We start from the raw sequence: 18,104 nt of genomic DNA on the forward strand, positions 1-18,104 counted from the left end.
AGATATTTAATTGATCCACACAATATGATTTGCCTACACAGATACTAGACTGTCCACCACAAAATTAAGAAAAACAAACCTGACAAACTACCTGGCATTAAGCTGTCACTGGCAGTGTGGTGGCTTGTGGCTTCTTGTGCAACAGGCAGCTTCAACAGATGGTGACTCGATACTCTTTCCAATTAGACAGCGTTATTCTAAGCCATGCAATGATTAACGAGATAAGAAGCCACAGAGCCAAATAATATCTGAAAACAAGTTTTATTCTGACCAACTGAAAAATTATTTTGACCAGCATTACTGGTTAACTGAAAAAAAAAGTAAAAATCAACATTTATTGAGGAAGAAAAACAAAGCTGTCAGTGTGGTAGGGTTAAAAGATCAGGCAATATTACCAATCAGAAGTAGTAAGGTTGAAAGCATTATAGTTTAAGTAGTTGTGAGCTATGCTGTTTTCAAATAATTAAACTTAACTTAGCAAGGTGTGCTGTCCTTTATTAACAGGTAACCACCTACCATTTTCATTTTAATGTATAAAATTCAAAAAGGCAAAAGCAGAATTTTACACTAACATTCAAATACCCAAACTAACAAAAGGAAAATGGGTTCCTTATCTCTAGCTAGTTATGAGAATTTAGCCAGAAGTAGCATGTGTTGAGAGCGTAGTTTTACAGCAGAAAGTACATACTGGATCATCTAAGTCCCTCTGTACCATGCAACGCCTCATTATGCTTATGCTTGTGCCTCTGCTTTGCTTATGTGTGCTGTGAAATCTTATGTTATCTTCACAACCACTAGTGAAATATGTTTCAATTAAGTCAATTACCCAAGGTAAATCCTTCACAGAGGTGCAGTGAGTGCAAGTACCTTTTCCAAGGTTACAATGAGAGTCTGTTACAAAACTGGAGTCAGAGTTCAGCTCTTGGGGCACTTTGTGTAAGCTCTGAGTCCGGAATCAGAACTAGGGATCTGCCAGAGTGGGACAAGGGTCCTGACGCTAACTGATGTGTCCATGTTTCCATGACACATCATTGCATTTCACACAAAATACAAGAGGAAAATGCCAAGTGGTGCATTAAGTGAAGTCCAATGAAGTGTTTAAGATGCAGGGATAAAAATACATTGTATTTCCTGAGCGACAGTAAACGTCTTTCGGAAGCCTTCTATTTCTCATGCCTTCCATCTATTTGGTTCAAAACCACTCCTGGGGAAAGTACCATACCAGCAGTAGTCAAAGATGATTAAAAACTACTCAAAACGAAACAAAAAAAAAATCAAAAGACAAGATGTTAGGAGAGAGGTTGAAAATAAAATGCAAAGTTTTCTAATGCTGTGATATGACTCAGTTGTTCAGCCTTGTCTTGAATACACTGCTCAGGCCAAGTCAACACATCTTAAAATAGATACATAGCAGAAGAAATAACAGGGTCCAGAGACGTGCGGTGAAAATGATTAGAGAGATGAAGAGACTTCTGTATGAAGAGAGATTGAAAAAGTTAGCACCATTTAACTCAGACAAGTGACAAGTAATGGTGAACATGCTAGAGATACACAACACAGCAAGTGTTTATGGCAGATAAATCCAATACTACTAATTGTTGTTTTGATAAGCCAGCAGAAGAGATAGCGTATGGGATGGGAAAGGTAACTCGTTTACAATCAATAAAAGGAAACACATTTCATATAAGATCTTGGTTTTTTGTGGAACTCTCTGCCACAAATTGACACTGAACCCTAGACTTTAATAGGATTTGGAAGAAGATTAGCCACTTATGTAGATAATAAAAGCATCAATATTCACACTAGATAACAAACAATACACATCTGGACATAAACCCTCATGATTTAGAGCACTCAAAAACTACCAACTGGCACTGCCCATGAAAATCTTTCCTTTGATACTCACCGTACCATACCTTAGCAGAAACTTTCTGCTGAACTATTTGAAAATTAATGACATGAGGTAAGGCATAATAGTGCTTGTAGGTGTGAGTTAGTATCACAAGTCCTGTGTTTCTAGACTGGAGTTTTATTATTACACTTATTTCTCCAGAGCATTTCAGTATAAAGATTCAAAGGTTCTCCTTGCCGCACTTCTAGCCAATACATTTTGCAAATGGTCTCCACGTCTTTTTCAATGACATGGCGCTCCTGTACCCTGGGAGAAAATGTGAAGAGGAAGCTACTTTGGGGGTCAGGACATAAAAAAACTTATGTAAAAGATGTATAAAACTATTTTACAGTGCTTTTTGACTCCTTATCCTTCCATGGGACACCGCTTTTATAATGAAAACACAGATCAGATTTATGTTCAAGTAGAATCCACCTGTAAGGAGTTTATTTTTATCCTTGAAAAAAGAAAAAAGAAATAAAGCAAATGGGGTCATTAAAATAAGAAGGTGGCTGTTGTAAACAAAGGGCTAGAGAAATCTACAGTCCAGTACACAGAAAAACCAAGGCTGCCTGTTACAACACTGCTGCAAGCCCATTTGGCACAGATTTGCTTAGGGTGGAAAAAAACAGAGGAAATTCTTCACTTGCCCATCCATGTAGCTTTTGCTCTTTCTGCTCTTCTCCTCAGTCTTTGCTGTCCTCTATACCCATATCTTTGCAGATATAAAGCATACATATTTTTCCTCCCTGCGGATTCTGGTGATCAGTGAATGATCAGGGATGCCTGGTGGGACTGTCAACAGTGTGATCACACTGTGCTCTGAAGACACAGCAGCCAGTGCTGTTTGTTCAGGCAGTGCCCTGATGAATGGAGCTGGCACAGACATGCCCCCTTTTTTTTTCCACAGAACAAACAACAACAAAAACAAATCCATGGCCACAGAGCTTTAAAAGGAAAAAACCCTGCAGGGTCCTTTATACATTTCTATTAGTGTGCATGGGAATCCTTCCATTTCCTAGAACACAGCTATAAACAGAGAAATATAAAGATGATGATATGACACCTGTATTAATATTAAATATGAAAGCAATGCAAATGTCATGCCATGATAAATCTCATTAAATAGTGTAAAACTAAGTGTTAATTACAGTTGTTGCCTGTAAAATTGCTCGCATGTAAACACCATAAACTGTCTCATGAGTAGCATGGTTGGTGACTAATGACCACAAACAAGGAGTAAGTATATACCATCAAACGTCCCAAGCTGCACAGCTATTGCAAAAAGCTCTCACTCCTTGTTAGGTTTCTATACTATAACACAAGGCAGTCAGTGTGAGTTTATAAAAGTTTAACGTGTGGTTATGATAAAAGAAACAACCTAAGAAAGGACATACCGTGTTATCTTTCCCATACAGAGATTCAGTTTTATGAGACTCAAAAACGTGCTATGCAGACTGCAAAACACTCTTCCTTTTTACATACTGCACCAATATAAAACAAACTCTCCATTATCATTAACAAAAATTATTATTTTATGTAGTAAAAATAATGGCAAAAAGGACAGGAAGGACCAAGCTCTGCTGCTCCTTAAATTTTGGCTCATTTGCAATTGTCGGGGCATGAAGTGCCAAAAAGGTACACAGACTTGTTCCCTATCAAGTAATTTGTTATCAGTGAGGCAAAGAAAAGTTTCCTAACTGATCATGTTGAGCTGAATAGCATGACTTGGGGGTATGGTATTTCCTGCTGCTGAGCTGCCTAAGGAGGTGATTAAGGATCACCATGGTTGAACCCAATACACCTCAAGATTAAGCCAGGGATCCCACTAATGCTTCCAAAGCTGCTGAAAGATGAAGAATCATACTTACTCATCTAGCTCTTCCTCTTCAGCTTTAGAGGTATCTGCATAGAGGTATTTGCTCATATCCACTGGTCTGACATTCTTCCGTTTTGCAGGTTGTGGAGGAGAATCTCTTACAGTTACAAATGTTTCAGGCTCAGGATCTGGCTCATCAAATGGGTTCAAGTACTCTGGGGCATCTTCGTCCTTGAAGGGATTGTAATTGTCAGCATAGAAACTTTCTTCTGGCTTTGAAGATGAAGCTATTTCAGTGTCTGGTTCTACCAAATAACAAAAAATTATTAAACAGATTTAACATAAGAAAAAATTTGAAACCATTTTATCAGATCTTTATATTTTGAAGGCTTATGATAAGGTCTGCTTCTTAATTCTCAATACATAAAGTCCTAGCCTTAGATGAATTTTCATGCGTTATTTATTTACAGAGTAACCTTGTTTATTCAAAAATAGGTCTTTCAAATGGTCATTTCATCTAGATTATATTGAATAGGTTTCATTTTCTCACTTACTAAAGCTTTTTCAACCTAATTAGTTATTAGTTTTCTTATTTGTCATATAAATGGTATTGCAACAGATTTTGAAACGTTTTCCCAAGCTATTAGCCAATCTGTATCCTAACAAAATGTTCTTAATTATTTGAGCTTTTAATAAAGAAAAAAGATATCCTGTATTTTAGAATAAAATTACTTTTACTGGATATTAAAAATGGTGATAGTAAGTAGGCGGTCTTTTCATTTCTTAAAATGACTGAACTAAAAATCAGTTATTAGGTATGACCAGTAATTACATTTCAAAACATACATATTTTCACTGCTGACTGTTCCTGGTAACAATACCGAGTCTCACAGTAAAGATGAATTTAAATTAACCCTAAAGAGACAGATAATCAAATTACTCATCTATTATTTGGGCTGTACAACAAAAAGTTATTAGCAACCTGGAGCTGCATGCAGTTCTTTGGAGTAACAGACACTACAGAAAGAACATTACACAAAAGTGAATGGCTGCTGGATATTGAATAATACAAATCCCCATACAGCAATACAACATTTCTTACAAAGACACTTACTAATCTCACTCTTCCTGCAGCATCAAATGATCAGAAGCTCAGTTCAATATTGGATTTGATGTATTTTCAAAATCTATGCAAATAGGAACTTCACTGTAGTGTCATTAAAACCTAATTTTCAGTAACCACTCCCACATTATTCTTAACGAAAAGTGTTTCTTTTTCAGATCACAGAATCATAGAATCGTTTAGGTTGGAAATGACCTTTAAGATCATCAAGTCCAACCGTTAACCTAGCACTGCCAAGTCCACCACTAAACCATGTCCCTAAGCACCACATCTAAATGTCTTTTAAATACCTCCAGGGATGGGGACTCGACCACTAAATTGAATAAAGCATACCTTTTAGCTTTAAAAGAAAAACTCTAAAAGTTATTTGTAGCAAGGCTCTAAAAAATAAAGAGATGGAGTTCCAAGTGTGTTTGTCGCTAAACAAATATTCAGGAAGACAAAAGCACTAGTCACAGAACTAACAAAGGGAACTAAAGGCAGCGAAAGAAACAGCACTGTCGTTACTTGGGTTTGGATGGCTGATGTACTGAACTTGCTAATCCTGGTGAATTGCTAGAAAATGAGAGTGTTCTCTACTCTGCCAGTAAACTTCCAGTTCACCCTGTCTCCAGCCATTAGCACAGCCCAAGGTGACAGAAAGCCCTACCCCACATGGTGTGACTGACTATAATCTACAGTTTGAACACGAGCCCCTCCTAGTTGGACCGGAACATGGTCCCCAGATGCAGGCAGCAGCTTCACCTATCTATGCATTGGAGTGGTCACCAGTCACTAGACCAGGGCAAAGGCCTGGAGCAGGAAAGGCTTTAGTCCTTCTCAGAACAATTGAAACCTACCAGGGACTGGAAAGATTTCACTTTAGAAAGAGCCTCACATTTCTAGTGCTGCTCTTCTTGGTTCTTCACATTTGAACCTCAAAGACTATATTATCATATTGTCTTCTACACTATTTCTAAGGGTCTGTTTCTGAAGTGATGGATCATTTCTCTATGGCCAGAAAGTAGAAATCAAATGCATATGGCTGGAATAACAGAATAAATTAATCAAAATCTTAAGCCCAATGTGGACCCTCAGGAGATAAATCACTCATCTGAGATTGAGAGTGAGTTCAGCTGCGTGAAACAAAATAAAATTTGCCAGGCAATACCATAGGTTTTAGCTGGTAGACACACTTATGACTACACACAGTGCTTGTGCCTGTGGGATTTTGCTATGGTGATTATTCAGAAAATTACTTTAAAAAATTCCTTTAATTCCAGGTGAGGTTTGCAGTTTCTTATTCCCTCAGCAACCTGGTCCAACTTAGCATTAAAGAAGCAACATATACAGTACACATCTACCTCTTATGTATCTCATAAGTTCTTATATTTAACTTGAATTTCAGAACGCAGCTAACACTGTTTCAAGTCAAAAACTAGAGTAAAAAAGACTGAGAAGAAGTATAAACCAGACACTGCACTGACATGGGATGAGACGAAGGTAAAGTGAGATCACAATTAAGTCATTATTATGCTTAATGGTCAGTCTTTACACAATCAAAATGTGTTCTAAAAAGAATTAATTAATGAAAATCCTCATGACTAACAGTAAAAAAAAAAAAAAAACAAACAAATAATCAAGGTTGCAATAATAGTCTTAGCTAAACATTTCAGCTGTGTCTTAGCAGATGGACATATAGACAAACTACTGCAGGATAAATCAGGGTGTGTATTTGCAGTATGTCAGCTGTAGTGTATGTGTTCACTCCTACCCACAAGTAAATACAACATGCTTATCCCTTAATAAAAGGGAATAAACTACTGGGCACTTATCCTGGGAGAAAGGGTAGTTACTGTATGGTAGGTGATGGGTATTAAGCTCACACCCTAGTTTATGTGTGATTTGTTCATAAGCTCACATCCTTATAAAGAAAGATGTTTCAGAGAAAGTCACAATAAAATAATATTGAAGGTCTACAGTTTAACTGACAAGGAAAAAGAAAACATTCAAGGCAGAAATTCTTAAAAACACAAATATGATCAAATCAAGCAAGAATCCTTTGACAGTATTATAGATTAAATACATCAGAGCCCAACATTTTAAATTTATTTTTTCATTTATTTTAAGCTAAAACTGGAAAAGAGGTTCTACATTGGCTTACTTACATCACTCTAGTGTCCAGTGCAGGTGGTCATGGCAAGCAAAAGCTTCACCCTGCTTGCCCTGAGACGTCCTTAGTGCGGCTATCTGCAGCTGAGCTAGATCCCTTTACAGTCAAAGCTTACAGGTATATGTTCAAACTGTTAATGTCTAAAATCAGGTGAGCCAAATCCCACCCTTACTGCATAGATATGCGTGACTGGAAGCTCATGGTAGTCAGAATACTACTCTAATGTTAACCACACATTTAGTGGTTTGATGAACTAAGCCAAGCAGAGATGCTTTTGAGATCTGCCCTCAAAAGACAGTTTCATACAAAAAGCAGAAGTAACCTAATGAAATGCAGAAAAATAACTGATGTATGTCTTGTTCAAATTGTGCAACTTCTTGATGATGTTTTAACCAAAATTTTTGCTACTTTAAACTTTGCTCAAATCTTAAAATATTTCATCAAGAGAGTGTACAACTATGAAAACCTGCTTCTGCAACTCCATGTGATAGATCACTTCACCTGCACATGAATCTGTTGATAAATACACATTATCATATCTGAGCAAAACTTGCTGATAACTCAACAAGCAGTATCCAAACAAATATTACTAGAAGGAATGCCAGTAATATTTCCTGAAGTTAAAAACATTCAGGGAAACAATCTCTTAAAACTATACTGTAAGCTTTTATTTTTCATTTGCTTTTAAGTGTCTCCTGGGAATGAGGACTTAAATGCTTGTTCAAATGTGATAAATTTTAAGGGGCGATGCAAATGTTTTTTTCAGTTCTTCATATTTCAACACTACGGATCAAGTGCTGTAACCCTAACCAGGACAAAATTCTTTCTCTTGTTCATTGGCTCAACAGTAACTACAGGTTTGGCCCTAGATGCAGAGCATTGCAGATCAGCACTCAGAGACTTCTGGCTCATTATTAATTAAAAGATTTCGCAAAACCCTACACACAGGCTAAAATTAAAAGAGCTTCTAAAAGTACCATTTTCAAGTAACTTTTATAGGCAGAATTTTGTAGGGGCTCAACTAGTACCTACTAACTTGGCTGCTCATTCTCTCTCCTCCTGTCATCCAGGATACTATTTTTTTTTTAATGCCTCTGCTTCCTTCAATGTCCCCACAGGAGGGAGGGTCCCCACCTGAACCCAGCCAGGCTATCTCCCATGGGGTCTCTGAAACCCTTTAGGACTAGCTTTTATGTCAAGTGTTGGTCATCACTTTGTGAGCCTCCCTATAACAAATTAAATTGCTAAGATGGTGACTCAACAACACTGCTCTTAAAGCTGCAGCCGCTGTTACCTTCTCTGTACCAAAGACACTCATATTTTTTAAAGGACCTAATGGTGTTGGGAAGTGCATTTTGCGTGGCTGAACATACAACAACTTAAAAGGGGCTTATTTCCCTCTTCAAGCTGATTTTACACTAAGGAATCAACACAGATTCCCCTGCTTCCCCCAATCATTAATCACAGCTGAAAACACAGGACTCCAGTTTCTACTGGAACTATCTTTTTTAATTGCAGTTCTCCTCACTGATATTAAAAAAAGAAAAAAAAAAAAAAAAAAAAAAGAGAGACGCTTGCAGTTTGGCACTCCAAGGGTCAAACGCACAATAATTTTGCATGGTTAAGTAATAAAGCCACAGGGGTAGGAGTGACAAGAGGAGAGGTAGAAGTATTACTACAGCAGAAGCACTAGCTGCTCTTGTGCTAGATTCTGGGAACATTACTTGCCCTAACTCCACTGAGAAAGACTGCTCATGATAGTAATCACTCTGGCACTACCCATCTGCACAATCAGCCTTCTAGTTCCCAGAGGATCTCCAAAAATCACCCTGCCCTTCAACCCACTTGCCTTTTGTAACACAAACATATTGTGACACATCCCTTAAAACCAAACAAAACCCCCACCAAAACATTACACATACCACTTTCTCCTTGGCAGAGGATGAAAGAACAAGCCACATGTGAAAGATATTTAGTTATGCCATTTACTGCACTACTGGCAGGCACGCAGTCACGATGGTGATGTGAGCAGTGTAACAAACAGCACAGAATAAAAATGTAACTTCCCAATACTTCTAGAAAGCATAATGACTGGCATCCCTATAAACCACTGATGATTTTCTATTACTTTTATTAATATGCCAGCAACATATTACATTTCATTAAGAAATATAAGGAGAAGGGACAGGGCAATCGTTTTCCTCTATATTGGTTCTTGTACCGCTCTCCTTAGGACTATCCTAGAAGGATTCTGGGGTTTGGTACTGCATTGTAGCACTGTTTTCATTTGCAGTGTAATACATGCTGCAGGGAGCTCAGAAGACTACACACAAGGTAAAGAAACACATCGGTAAAGTAAATGCTGTTTTAAATGAAAGGGGGAGGCAGTGCCAGCAAAAGTTACCCTTATGTCTCAGGCGTGTTGCAGGAAACTTGTATTGGTCACATGCAACTTCAAAATCTGCATTCCCCACCTAATTAAAAAAATATCTGGAGCACTGAAAGCGTGTTGTTGTTTTCTGTTGGCATTTATTGTGTATGTTGACTTCCTCAAGTAAAATATTTTGCACAAAAACTAACTGGATTTAGAGTTCTGTTGTAACGTGACTAAAAGACAATCCAAAAGGCAGTCTTCATACGATCATCTACATATTGTCTAGCATAAAGCTGTAGAGATACACTGTTTAAAGAGTTACTTTTGATTTTCCAGATTTCTAATGTTAGCTGACCTACTAGATACAGAGGGAATAAGCCTCAATTTGACATGTCAACCAAGAAACACAGCTGAAGATTTTTTTGAGGTGAGTTGTTCACATGCACATTCACTCTGCTGTGTGTATAAGATCATTTACAGTAAGGACTTTTTAAACCACAGCAGCATCCAGAGATAGCTTGCTGATGACCCTCTGTCATGCACTGCACCCACAGTGTGTACATGGATGCTGGGAGCACTCATGCCTTTAGTTTCTCTCCACCCCGCATTTCTAGGGTTAGGTGATTATGGGATCAGGAAGATAGAAGGAAAGTAGCTGGTTTGTGAACAGGCACAAGAAATATCTGTCTAGGAAACAAGTAGCTACTGGCAAGTAATCCTCCTTTCTCTTTGAGTGACTGTCAATACATATTCATACCTTGGGTGGCTCTAAGCACACTCTCACTAAGCACACAGGTTACGGGCTTCTTAGGAATATCCCTGGAATATGTCTGCCAAATGGCACATCATGCCTCCTAGGATCTGATGGCAAAGTACTCAGGAAAGGAGGCTCCAGATGGCTGCTCTTCACATCTTGGGGAAATTAAGTAACAAATTCTACGGAAAGACTCTGAACAAAGTCTAAATTCAAGATTTTGCCTTGTCCAGATAAAAAGATAAAGCAGACTAACACGTAGTGAACAGAAAAATACTTTATCCCTGCCTGCATAAAAGGTTAATCTCTTGATTTAAGCAGATCACAAGACAAGTGAAACAGGTAACGTGACTCTTTAAGCCTGCAGGAGAAAGTCTGCCTTAAACTCCTGAAGCTCTGTCATGCTCCCAAGCTCCTGGGGTGGCCACCAAAAAGGTCACATTCATTTAAGGACACAAAAGCAAACAAACAGGCATAGTCTCAAAGAGCTTCCTAAAAACAGGTGGCAGCAATGGAAGTTCCACTGAGGTCTCGGAGTAGAAGAAACGTCCTAAACCATGAGAGAATATACCTGTGGCCAAATGGGAAACAAACAGGGCAGTCTTCTGCAGTAGAGCAACAGGGTAAGAACAGACTTAATATTGTGTAGCTTCAAAATGTAGTCCAACAGAAAGGGAAATCTCCCCAAAATGGTAAGGTCTAGGTGCACCCCATGTAGAGGTACTGATCCAATTAGCCACAGACATACATTGCAGATTCCTGCTGTTGCTGAAGACCTGAACTGTCTTAACTAATTTGTCTCAGTTTTTTTCCTCCTCAACTTTCTGTGAAGGAAGAGGACTGGAGGAAAGACACATGTCAAGAAGGCCAAGCAAGGGAAGATGAACACAACCAGTGCCCATTATAGGGAGAAGACACCTCTGGAGTGGATGAGCCAACACTTCTCAGAGGTGTCTGAGGTGACTAGAAGAATTCCTGGGGAGCCACTAATCATAAAGTAAAAGCTTTAAAAATGCCACACTAGATGTCCCACTCTTTGTCTGACAGCCTGAAATGCCTAGATCTTCCACTTGGTTCAGTGCTCCAGAAGACATACTCCTGTCACATGAACCTGACAGAAGCTCCATCCCTCCCAAATAAAAAACACCTTATGACACAGTAGGAAGAATCTAGTGACACCCTGTTTATCAAAATCACCGTCATGTTGTTGTACATTGACTGCTGGATGATGGTGACAATGTGTGGGAGGAATATTTGGTACACACACACCCAACAACTCAGCATTGCTGCCCACAGCCGTATAGATATAGACTTCTTTGTGGACCCAACAGTCTGAGCCCTGAAACTGTCCAAGTACACAGAACAGACCCAGAGGAATGGAGAAGTGTCCATGACTGTGACTGAAGATGGCAGTAAAGGCTAGATGCCACCAAAGGCACCAGAATTGACTGAAAAAGCATGCCTCATATATTGGGAGTCTTTTGGGAACATAAGCAGGCTGGAGCCTTGGATGCAGGATGCTCATAGGGAACTTGACATGAGGTGTTAAGCTACTCCAGCACTAAGAAACACCATCAGTTTATAACTCCCTGTCCCTGAGATGAGAAGGAATCGATTCTTAGTCCCTATATTTTGTGGTCAGAAGGCCTGCTGCCTTCTGCCAGTGCAGGTTCTGTCTGGAAAGGAAAGAAAAGCTGGGTTTGGAAAACAGCAGTTTACATAGGATGGGACTTGTATATCTCTCTCCAGGGAGAAGGGAGCTCTTTCTAGAGCAGAGAAAAAAGAAAGGAATATAGGGTGAGTCTTCGAGCATACACAACTTAGAGCAAGTTGTGTATGAGCAACTATATGGATGAGAATAGGTGTTTTATATCCCTGGTTATTCTACCGCCTTCCATGATCCTAAGGGAATTCACAGCTGAGGAACAGACGAAACGAAGCCAAAGCTCGAGACATCAGAACCTAATCCATATACATTGGTATCTACAAAGCTGAAACAACTGACTTCTGCAGCTCTAGAAACACCTGACAACTTTATAGGAGGGAGAAGGGGCCTGGGATAGTGGCTTTATGGCTTCAATGGCCAAATACAGAAGATAGGGCAATGTCCCTGTTGGAGAAATACAAGCTGTGAGACTACACCACAGCCAAAGTATGACAGGACTTCGATCACCACCCACATTGGCCTCTGTGGACTCAGAAGGCACAAAAGCCACGTTGTGCGTAAACATTGAGCTTGTCCAGAGAAAGAGAGTAACCACAGGTGGAAACTGCAGCTCAGAAACGCATCCTCATTAGACCATTAGAAATCCCATGGTTGTACCTTGGGTTGCCCCTGCTCAGTGTGGTTCTTTTCCACAGCCATTATAGAGTGGCTCCTGGGGTTTGGTCAAAGGTGGCAAATGCTGCTTGCTATTTTCTGTGGGAAGAAAAGTCTTGGAGCTTTGAACAGGAAAGGCTGAGTGCAGCTTGAAACTTGGGAATTAACTATGGATTGGCATTTCAAGCAGCTGCAAAGTAAGAAAGTCATACACCCCTCTTTTTTTTTTTTTTTTTTTTTTTTTGATGGCAGCAGATGGAAGCCTGCATATCTGGACATGGAGTTGAGGACGGCAGAGATGCCTGCTGTCTTGGTGCTCCTTTCTGGCCTTAGGGCCAAAGCCTTATCAGATTAAAAACTTATAGAGGTTGTATTTCTCACTCAAATAGAACAAGAATGGGCATGTCAGTCTGGAAAGGGGATTAACACCTACCACATGGTGCAAGACAGGATGCCAGAAGGCTTTAAAGAGGAAGCCATAAAAGCAAAAAAAAGAAGAATGAAAGAGATACAATTAAGTTATAATAACGGGGATTGTGCTAACGAAGAATAGCTGTGATGCAGTGAAGATTGCAGTAAAGGAAGTTCTGATATAAACCAGCATCCATGTGGAACAGAGGTGCTTGATAGTATGTGTTGCTCATTTATACGAGATGAGGTGAGTACTAGTAACACACCTGATAAGTCTAAAAGTCTTAGTTCAACTCTTTGCTGGTAGCCCCCTGTGGCAAATACACATAAGGCTGTGACTCAAAGGATAAATTCATTTTCCAGTGACAACTGGGTCACTGCTATTGCTACCTCAGTACTGCATGCAATAATTGTACTTAATCAAAATAACATTTTTCATTTGTAGCCTTACAAAAAAAAAATCATGTTTCATTAAGCATTTGCAATTAATGATGAATTATGTAATACAAATCTATTACCTTCTACATCAGGGTCTCCAAATGGATTTAATTCTGCTGTGTCAGGATCACCAAAAGGGTTCATACTGGAGTTGGCCAGGTCTTGCTCCTCTTCCTCCAGAAAATTAAGCTTATTGATAAGCTCTAGAAACAGGTTGGAATATTGTTTTAATATTGATACAAACTGTTCATCTAACATATTTCAAGCTCAAAAACACCCCATACCACCAGTCCCTCGAAACACTGCACCAGCGTATGGCACGGATTGCACAACTACGCTAATGCACTTCAGTTGTACACCAACAAAGGAGAAAAAAAAAAAGTGAAATGAATTAAACTTCGCTGATCAGAACATTAGGTAACAGAAATGACTACTAAGAAAACCTTCTATTATCTTCATTAAATAAATGTTGCAGAACATCTAACTAGCTAAATACAGCAATTTCTTTTCGGTTGTTCACATACATGTTAACTATCAGCAGGAAATTTTAAGTTTTGGATGCAATGTGTACGTAAAATCAGAGAGGGGACATTTTGTCAAGTTAGGTCAAGTGTTATTGACTGCACAACTAATGTTCTAGGTTTGGAGTCTGAGGGGGTTTTTTGTCATTTTTTTCTTTCTTATTCATTATCAGATGACAACAGAGCTGTAGAGGACGTAGGCTCTTTCTCTATAGTGTTGTTACCTGTTGGAAGCACTACAAATTACTGAGAGTCATGCTGGGTGGAAGCACAGAGATAAAACTGACAGCTGAATACAAGCAGGAGTCAAAAGGTAACAGGTCACAGTAAATACAGACAATCAGAAACAGAAAGAAAGGAGGAAAGCTCATAGACCTTCAGAGGAACTGGCTGATTTAGCTGAAGGCATATTTGCTCGCTTTATGCAGTCATCTTGATCTTCATCTAAGCTGCTCAGAGCATTCAACTGGTTTACAATTTCTGTAAATAGAAGCCAGTCAAGACAAACATAAGGCAAGGGCATTTAATGACACAGAAGTGGAACTAACACTGTTACTAGAAAGAGAGCGAGGGAGAGAGAGGGTAAAAGAAAAGATACTCAGAGTTAATTAAAAGAATACATTTAGAACGAGTCCTTACAATGATATACCTACAGTAAAGCACCTGTATAGGTGTTTCAGTGATAATTTAACAGGAAACCCAGTTAACAGACATAAACAAAACTTGCCGGATTCCTGGTGTCAGCAACAGTAATTAGTTTTATGGGGATGAGTACACACATCAGTTCAAAACTTAGATGCATTAGATATAATTTAAAAACTTTTCCCGCTCATGAAGAAAATATGAATTTTAAACCATTGTCAATCAACACAAACCAGCCCCAGAACAATTTACCTCCCTCCCAAACCCTTAAGGCTACAGAAAACGAATACATACACATGTATTTTATATAGTTTATTTATTTATACACACACACTCTGATTACTTAACATTTATAATCAGTCACCATTAAATTCTGACCTACAATAAGTTGAATTTATTTAATAGTTCTAAAATATATGATCAGTATTGTGCTATGAGAATGCATGCTGAACATACATATTAGTTGACTTTGCCACTGTAATGGTATGCAAGTAACACCTTATTGCTTGGTAAAATCCTGTTTCACCTTCTATCCATAGTGGAGAGCTCTGAATCACCATGAACTAATAATTTTTGAAATGTATGAATGTTTAATTCTAGCCAAGACATTGATGCCTCCATAATTCTGGAAGGAAAGAAAGAAGCAAAAGCCAACTAGGTCTTCGTGGCTCCTGCCCCAAGGGGAAAAATTCCCCTCTGATCCCCCCCTAAAGCAGTGCTATCCACAGCATCTGACAAATGCAGTTTCTGTAGTAATGAGGATTGAATCTGGGGCATCTCTGAAAGACCTCAAGCATAGGTATCTGTGGAGAGGGGACAGCCTTCCTCGTCCTTTTGGCTGACAAACAGGCAGGAGAAACCTGTGCAGCAGAGGTGATCCTGTTTGTTGAATATCATTGCCCCTCTGACAGGTTTTTTCATCTCCTGTCTTTTCCCAATGAAATAAATGGATGATGTCTTCTGGTGTCACCAGTGAAGTTAAAGCTACGTAGATGCCTTTACTGCACACTTCTCATGCCAATCATTCTTGGATTTCTTTTCAACTTCAATTTCTTGTGTAGACAAGAAGTGACTTCTTTGTAACGCTTTTAGTTCACTGCTGTTTTGAACTTGACTTTTTCTCATATGGCATTTGTTTGGGAAAGCAAACGTTTGTCACTGACTCATACGGTAATCTTCGTTCTAGGAACTAGTTACAAGGAGCAAGATATTGGACTGAAGTGAAAAATTGAGTAGTATTGTGACTGTCCCAACTCATGTTGGTGCCCACAGCCACCCAGAACTTCCTCAGCAGGGAGGACCCATGCTTTTTCACAGGGCAACACCTTCACCAGTTCACACACTGACACGACTCAATTTCATGCCTTCACAGACAGCATAAACAACCTGAAGCCAAAAGTAGAGTCCAGAACCTGAAAATATTCCAGTCATATGGTTAAAAACTTCTTTTCCAAATTTAAGTTGCTTTGTGCAGACATGCCAATCTGCAAACTACCGAGTGAAATGATCTATTCTGCCAATATCTATTGGACAAAATCTATGCTGACAATGACAAAGCCACAGCAGAATTCCTCTTTAGCGCACCTCCTAACTGTTCCTGACCTTAAAGCAAAAATCTATTTAGATGGGATTACATTTATATCTATCTACACAGAGTTAATTTCACCATCCTCACTTCCTTATTTTTAGCTCCAACAAACAAGACTATTGTCCTGAAAAATAACACCAAAACTGCCCCAAAACTCTTCACTTCCTGAGTATAAAATCATATATACACCTTAGAGATCTGAACAATATAATACTATCTTCTGGGAATTTTTAAGACTCAAGATACACAATGGAAAATACCTTGCTGTACTCAAATTAAACAGAGTTGACCTTATAAAACACTAGTACAAACGAATTACAACTTTAAAACAGGCTGAGATGCTGACATGATTTACAATTTATTATGCCAGCATGTGGAAAAAAACCCAGAACAATTACAATTCTGTTTTTATTGTCAGAAAATAACAAATTAAGTTCAGAGCTTTAAAAAGAGGGAATTCTTTGATGTGGTCTGAATCACCTGGTCCCATCTGCCAACCTAAACACTCGTATGCACTACAATGTTTCTCATTACAATATTAAATGGTTTATGTCATATTTTGGAGTGTGGAAATGGTAGGTTGGAGATTTATGTCCTGTATTATCTTTTATAAATCTCATTATCTACAAACGTATATTAGCTTGTTCTACAAGTATGTCATATAAATCACTGGGTTTTTTTCATTCTTCTGTCTTGCTCTTTTTTTTTTTAAGCAGCTTGGTGCTACTGACAAAGAAGATTAAAGGTATCAGAAGTTGACATGGGAGGCATGGTTTTGCAAATGGCAAGAAAGGGTTACACATACTGCTCTCCAGAAGCCTGCTCTTGAAGTATACTGGGATTCAGACTCCTGCAATAGGTAGCACATGGGCACATTGCTGAGTCCATGTGGCGCCCCAGGGCAGTCATCGTGCTCCTGTGCAGATGGAGCAGGAGGCAACTATCAACTTCAGCATGAGGCTCTAAGTATCAATTAAAACATTAAGAGAAGCCGTGTATTTATTACTATCCCAAGTTTGTGAGTTATGAGCCACATTTCTTCAAGTACGCTAGGATGCCTTGTCTTCAAATGAAGACTAAGGACAGGATAATTCTGGGCAGTTTAAATTCATCTATATTAATAGTGTAGAAGCAAAATATTTGAAACTTATTTCATGGCTACAAACATCATTTTCAAGTTCACATAAAACAGAACAGTTAGGTGGAGATACAGCTTTTACATATGTAAAATTTAAACAAGAAATACTGGGAAGGAAGGGGAAAAATCTGAGATGGAGGGAAATTTTTTTAAAATGAAAGCGGTGCTTTGAATGGAAAACATCTTCCAGTCTGATCTTAAGGTCAGTTGTACGGCAACAGCTCGCATGTTGACCACACCAAATTCCACAGTGCTTTTGAGGTAGGTCAGTATTGCGCCACTTATTTCATAGCTGAAGAAACAGAGGCACAGATACTTATCCAAGGTTAGGCAACACATCAAGGAAGAGAAGCAGCATTTCCTAACTCACCTGCACCATCTACAGCCCCATTCAGCAGGTCTCTTGTTCTCCCAGTGGTGGATATATTTATTCATCTATAAAACTGTAACTTTGGGCCCAGTAAAAAAATTAATGAACTTTTGTATGTTGCAAAAACGAACAATGTCTGTGATAAAGATCTGCAGAAGCTTCTGTAGCTGTGGCTTGAGAATGACATTGTTGCAGTCATCAAGTCATCCAATGTTTCTGTGAGAAGACCTTGAGTCAGAAGTAAGATAATAATCCCTTCTGCTTTACTACTTGCACTTTACTTTTTCAAAGCTCGCTTACAAACATTAACTGTGTAATTCTCCCATCATTCCTGTGAAGTAGCTACAGCCAGTATCCCCATTTTACAGTTGGGAAAACAGGCACACCGAGGCAAAGTGATTTGCCGCAGGGGACTCTGAGTCAGTGAAGGCATTCCAGCTTGCTCGGCTGCCAACACCCTAACACGGCAACAGATGAGAAAATGTTGGGAGCAGCAAGCTTTCAAAAGGGTTATGTAACTTCCTCAGTTAACTTTATGGGATTCTGTGAACACAATTATTTTT

General features: G+C 38.9%; 1 protein-coding gene across 1 annotated transcript in view; it reads right to left on the reverse strand.

Moving 5' to 3' along the window:
* The window catches only part of EHBP1 (EH domain binding protein 1), a 226,218-nt gene that overhangs the window by 115,633 nt on the left and 92,481 nt on the right, over nucleotides 1–18,104 (reverse strand). The window contains exons 8-9 of the mRNA XM_082306310.1: nucleotides 13,363–13,485; nucleotides 3,763–4,015 (exon numbers count right to left, since the gene is read on the reverse strand). Of these exons, the coding sequence (XP_082162436.1) occupies nucleotides 3,763–4,015; nucleotides 13,363–13,485 (376 nt within the window). The remainder of the gene's footprint in view (nucleotides 1–3,762; nucleotides 4,016–13,362; nucleotides 13,486–18,104) is intronic.

Source organism: Platalea leucorodia (assembly GCF_965183815.1).
Source record: "Platalea leucorodia genome assembly, chromosome: 3".
Lineage (NCBI taxonomy): Eukaryota > Metazoa > Chordata > Aves > Pelecaniformes > Threskiornithidae > Platalea > Platalea leucorodia.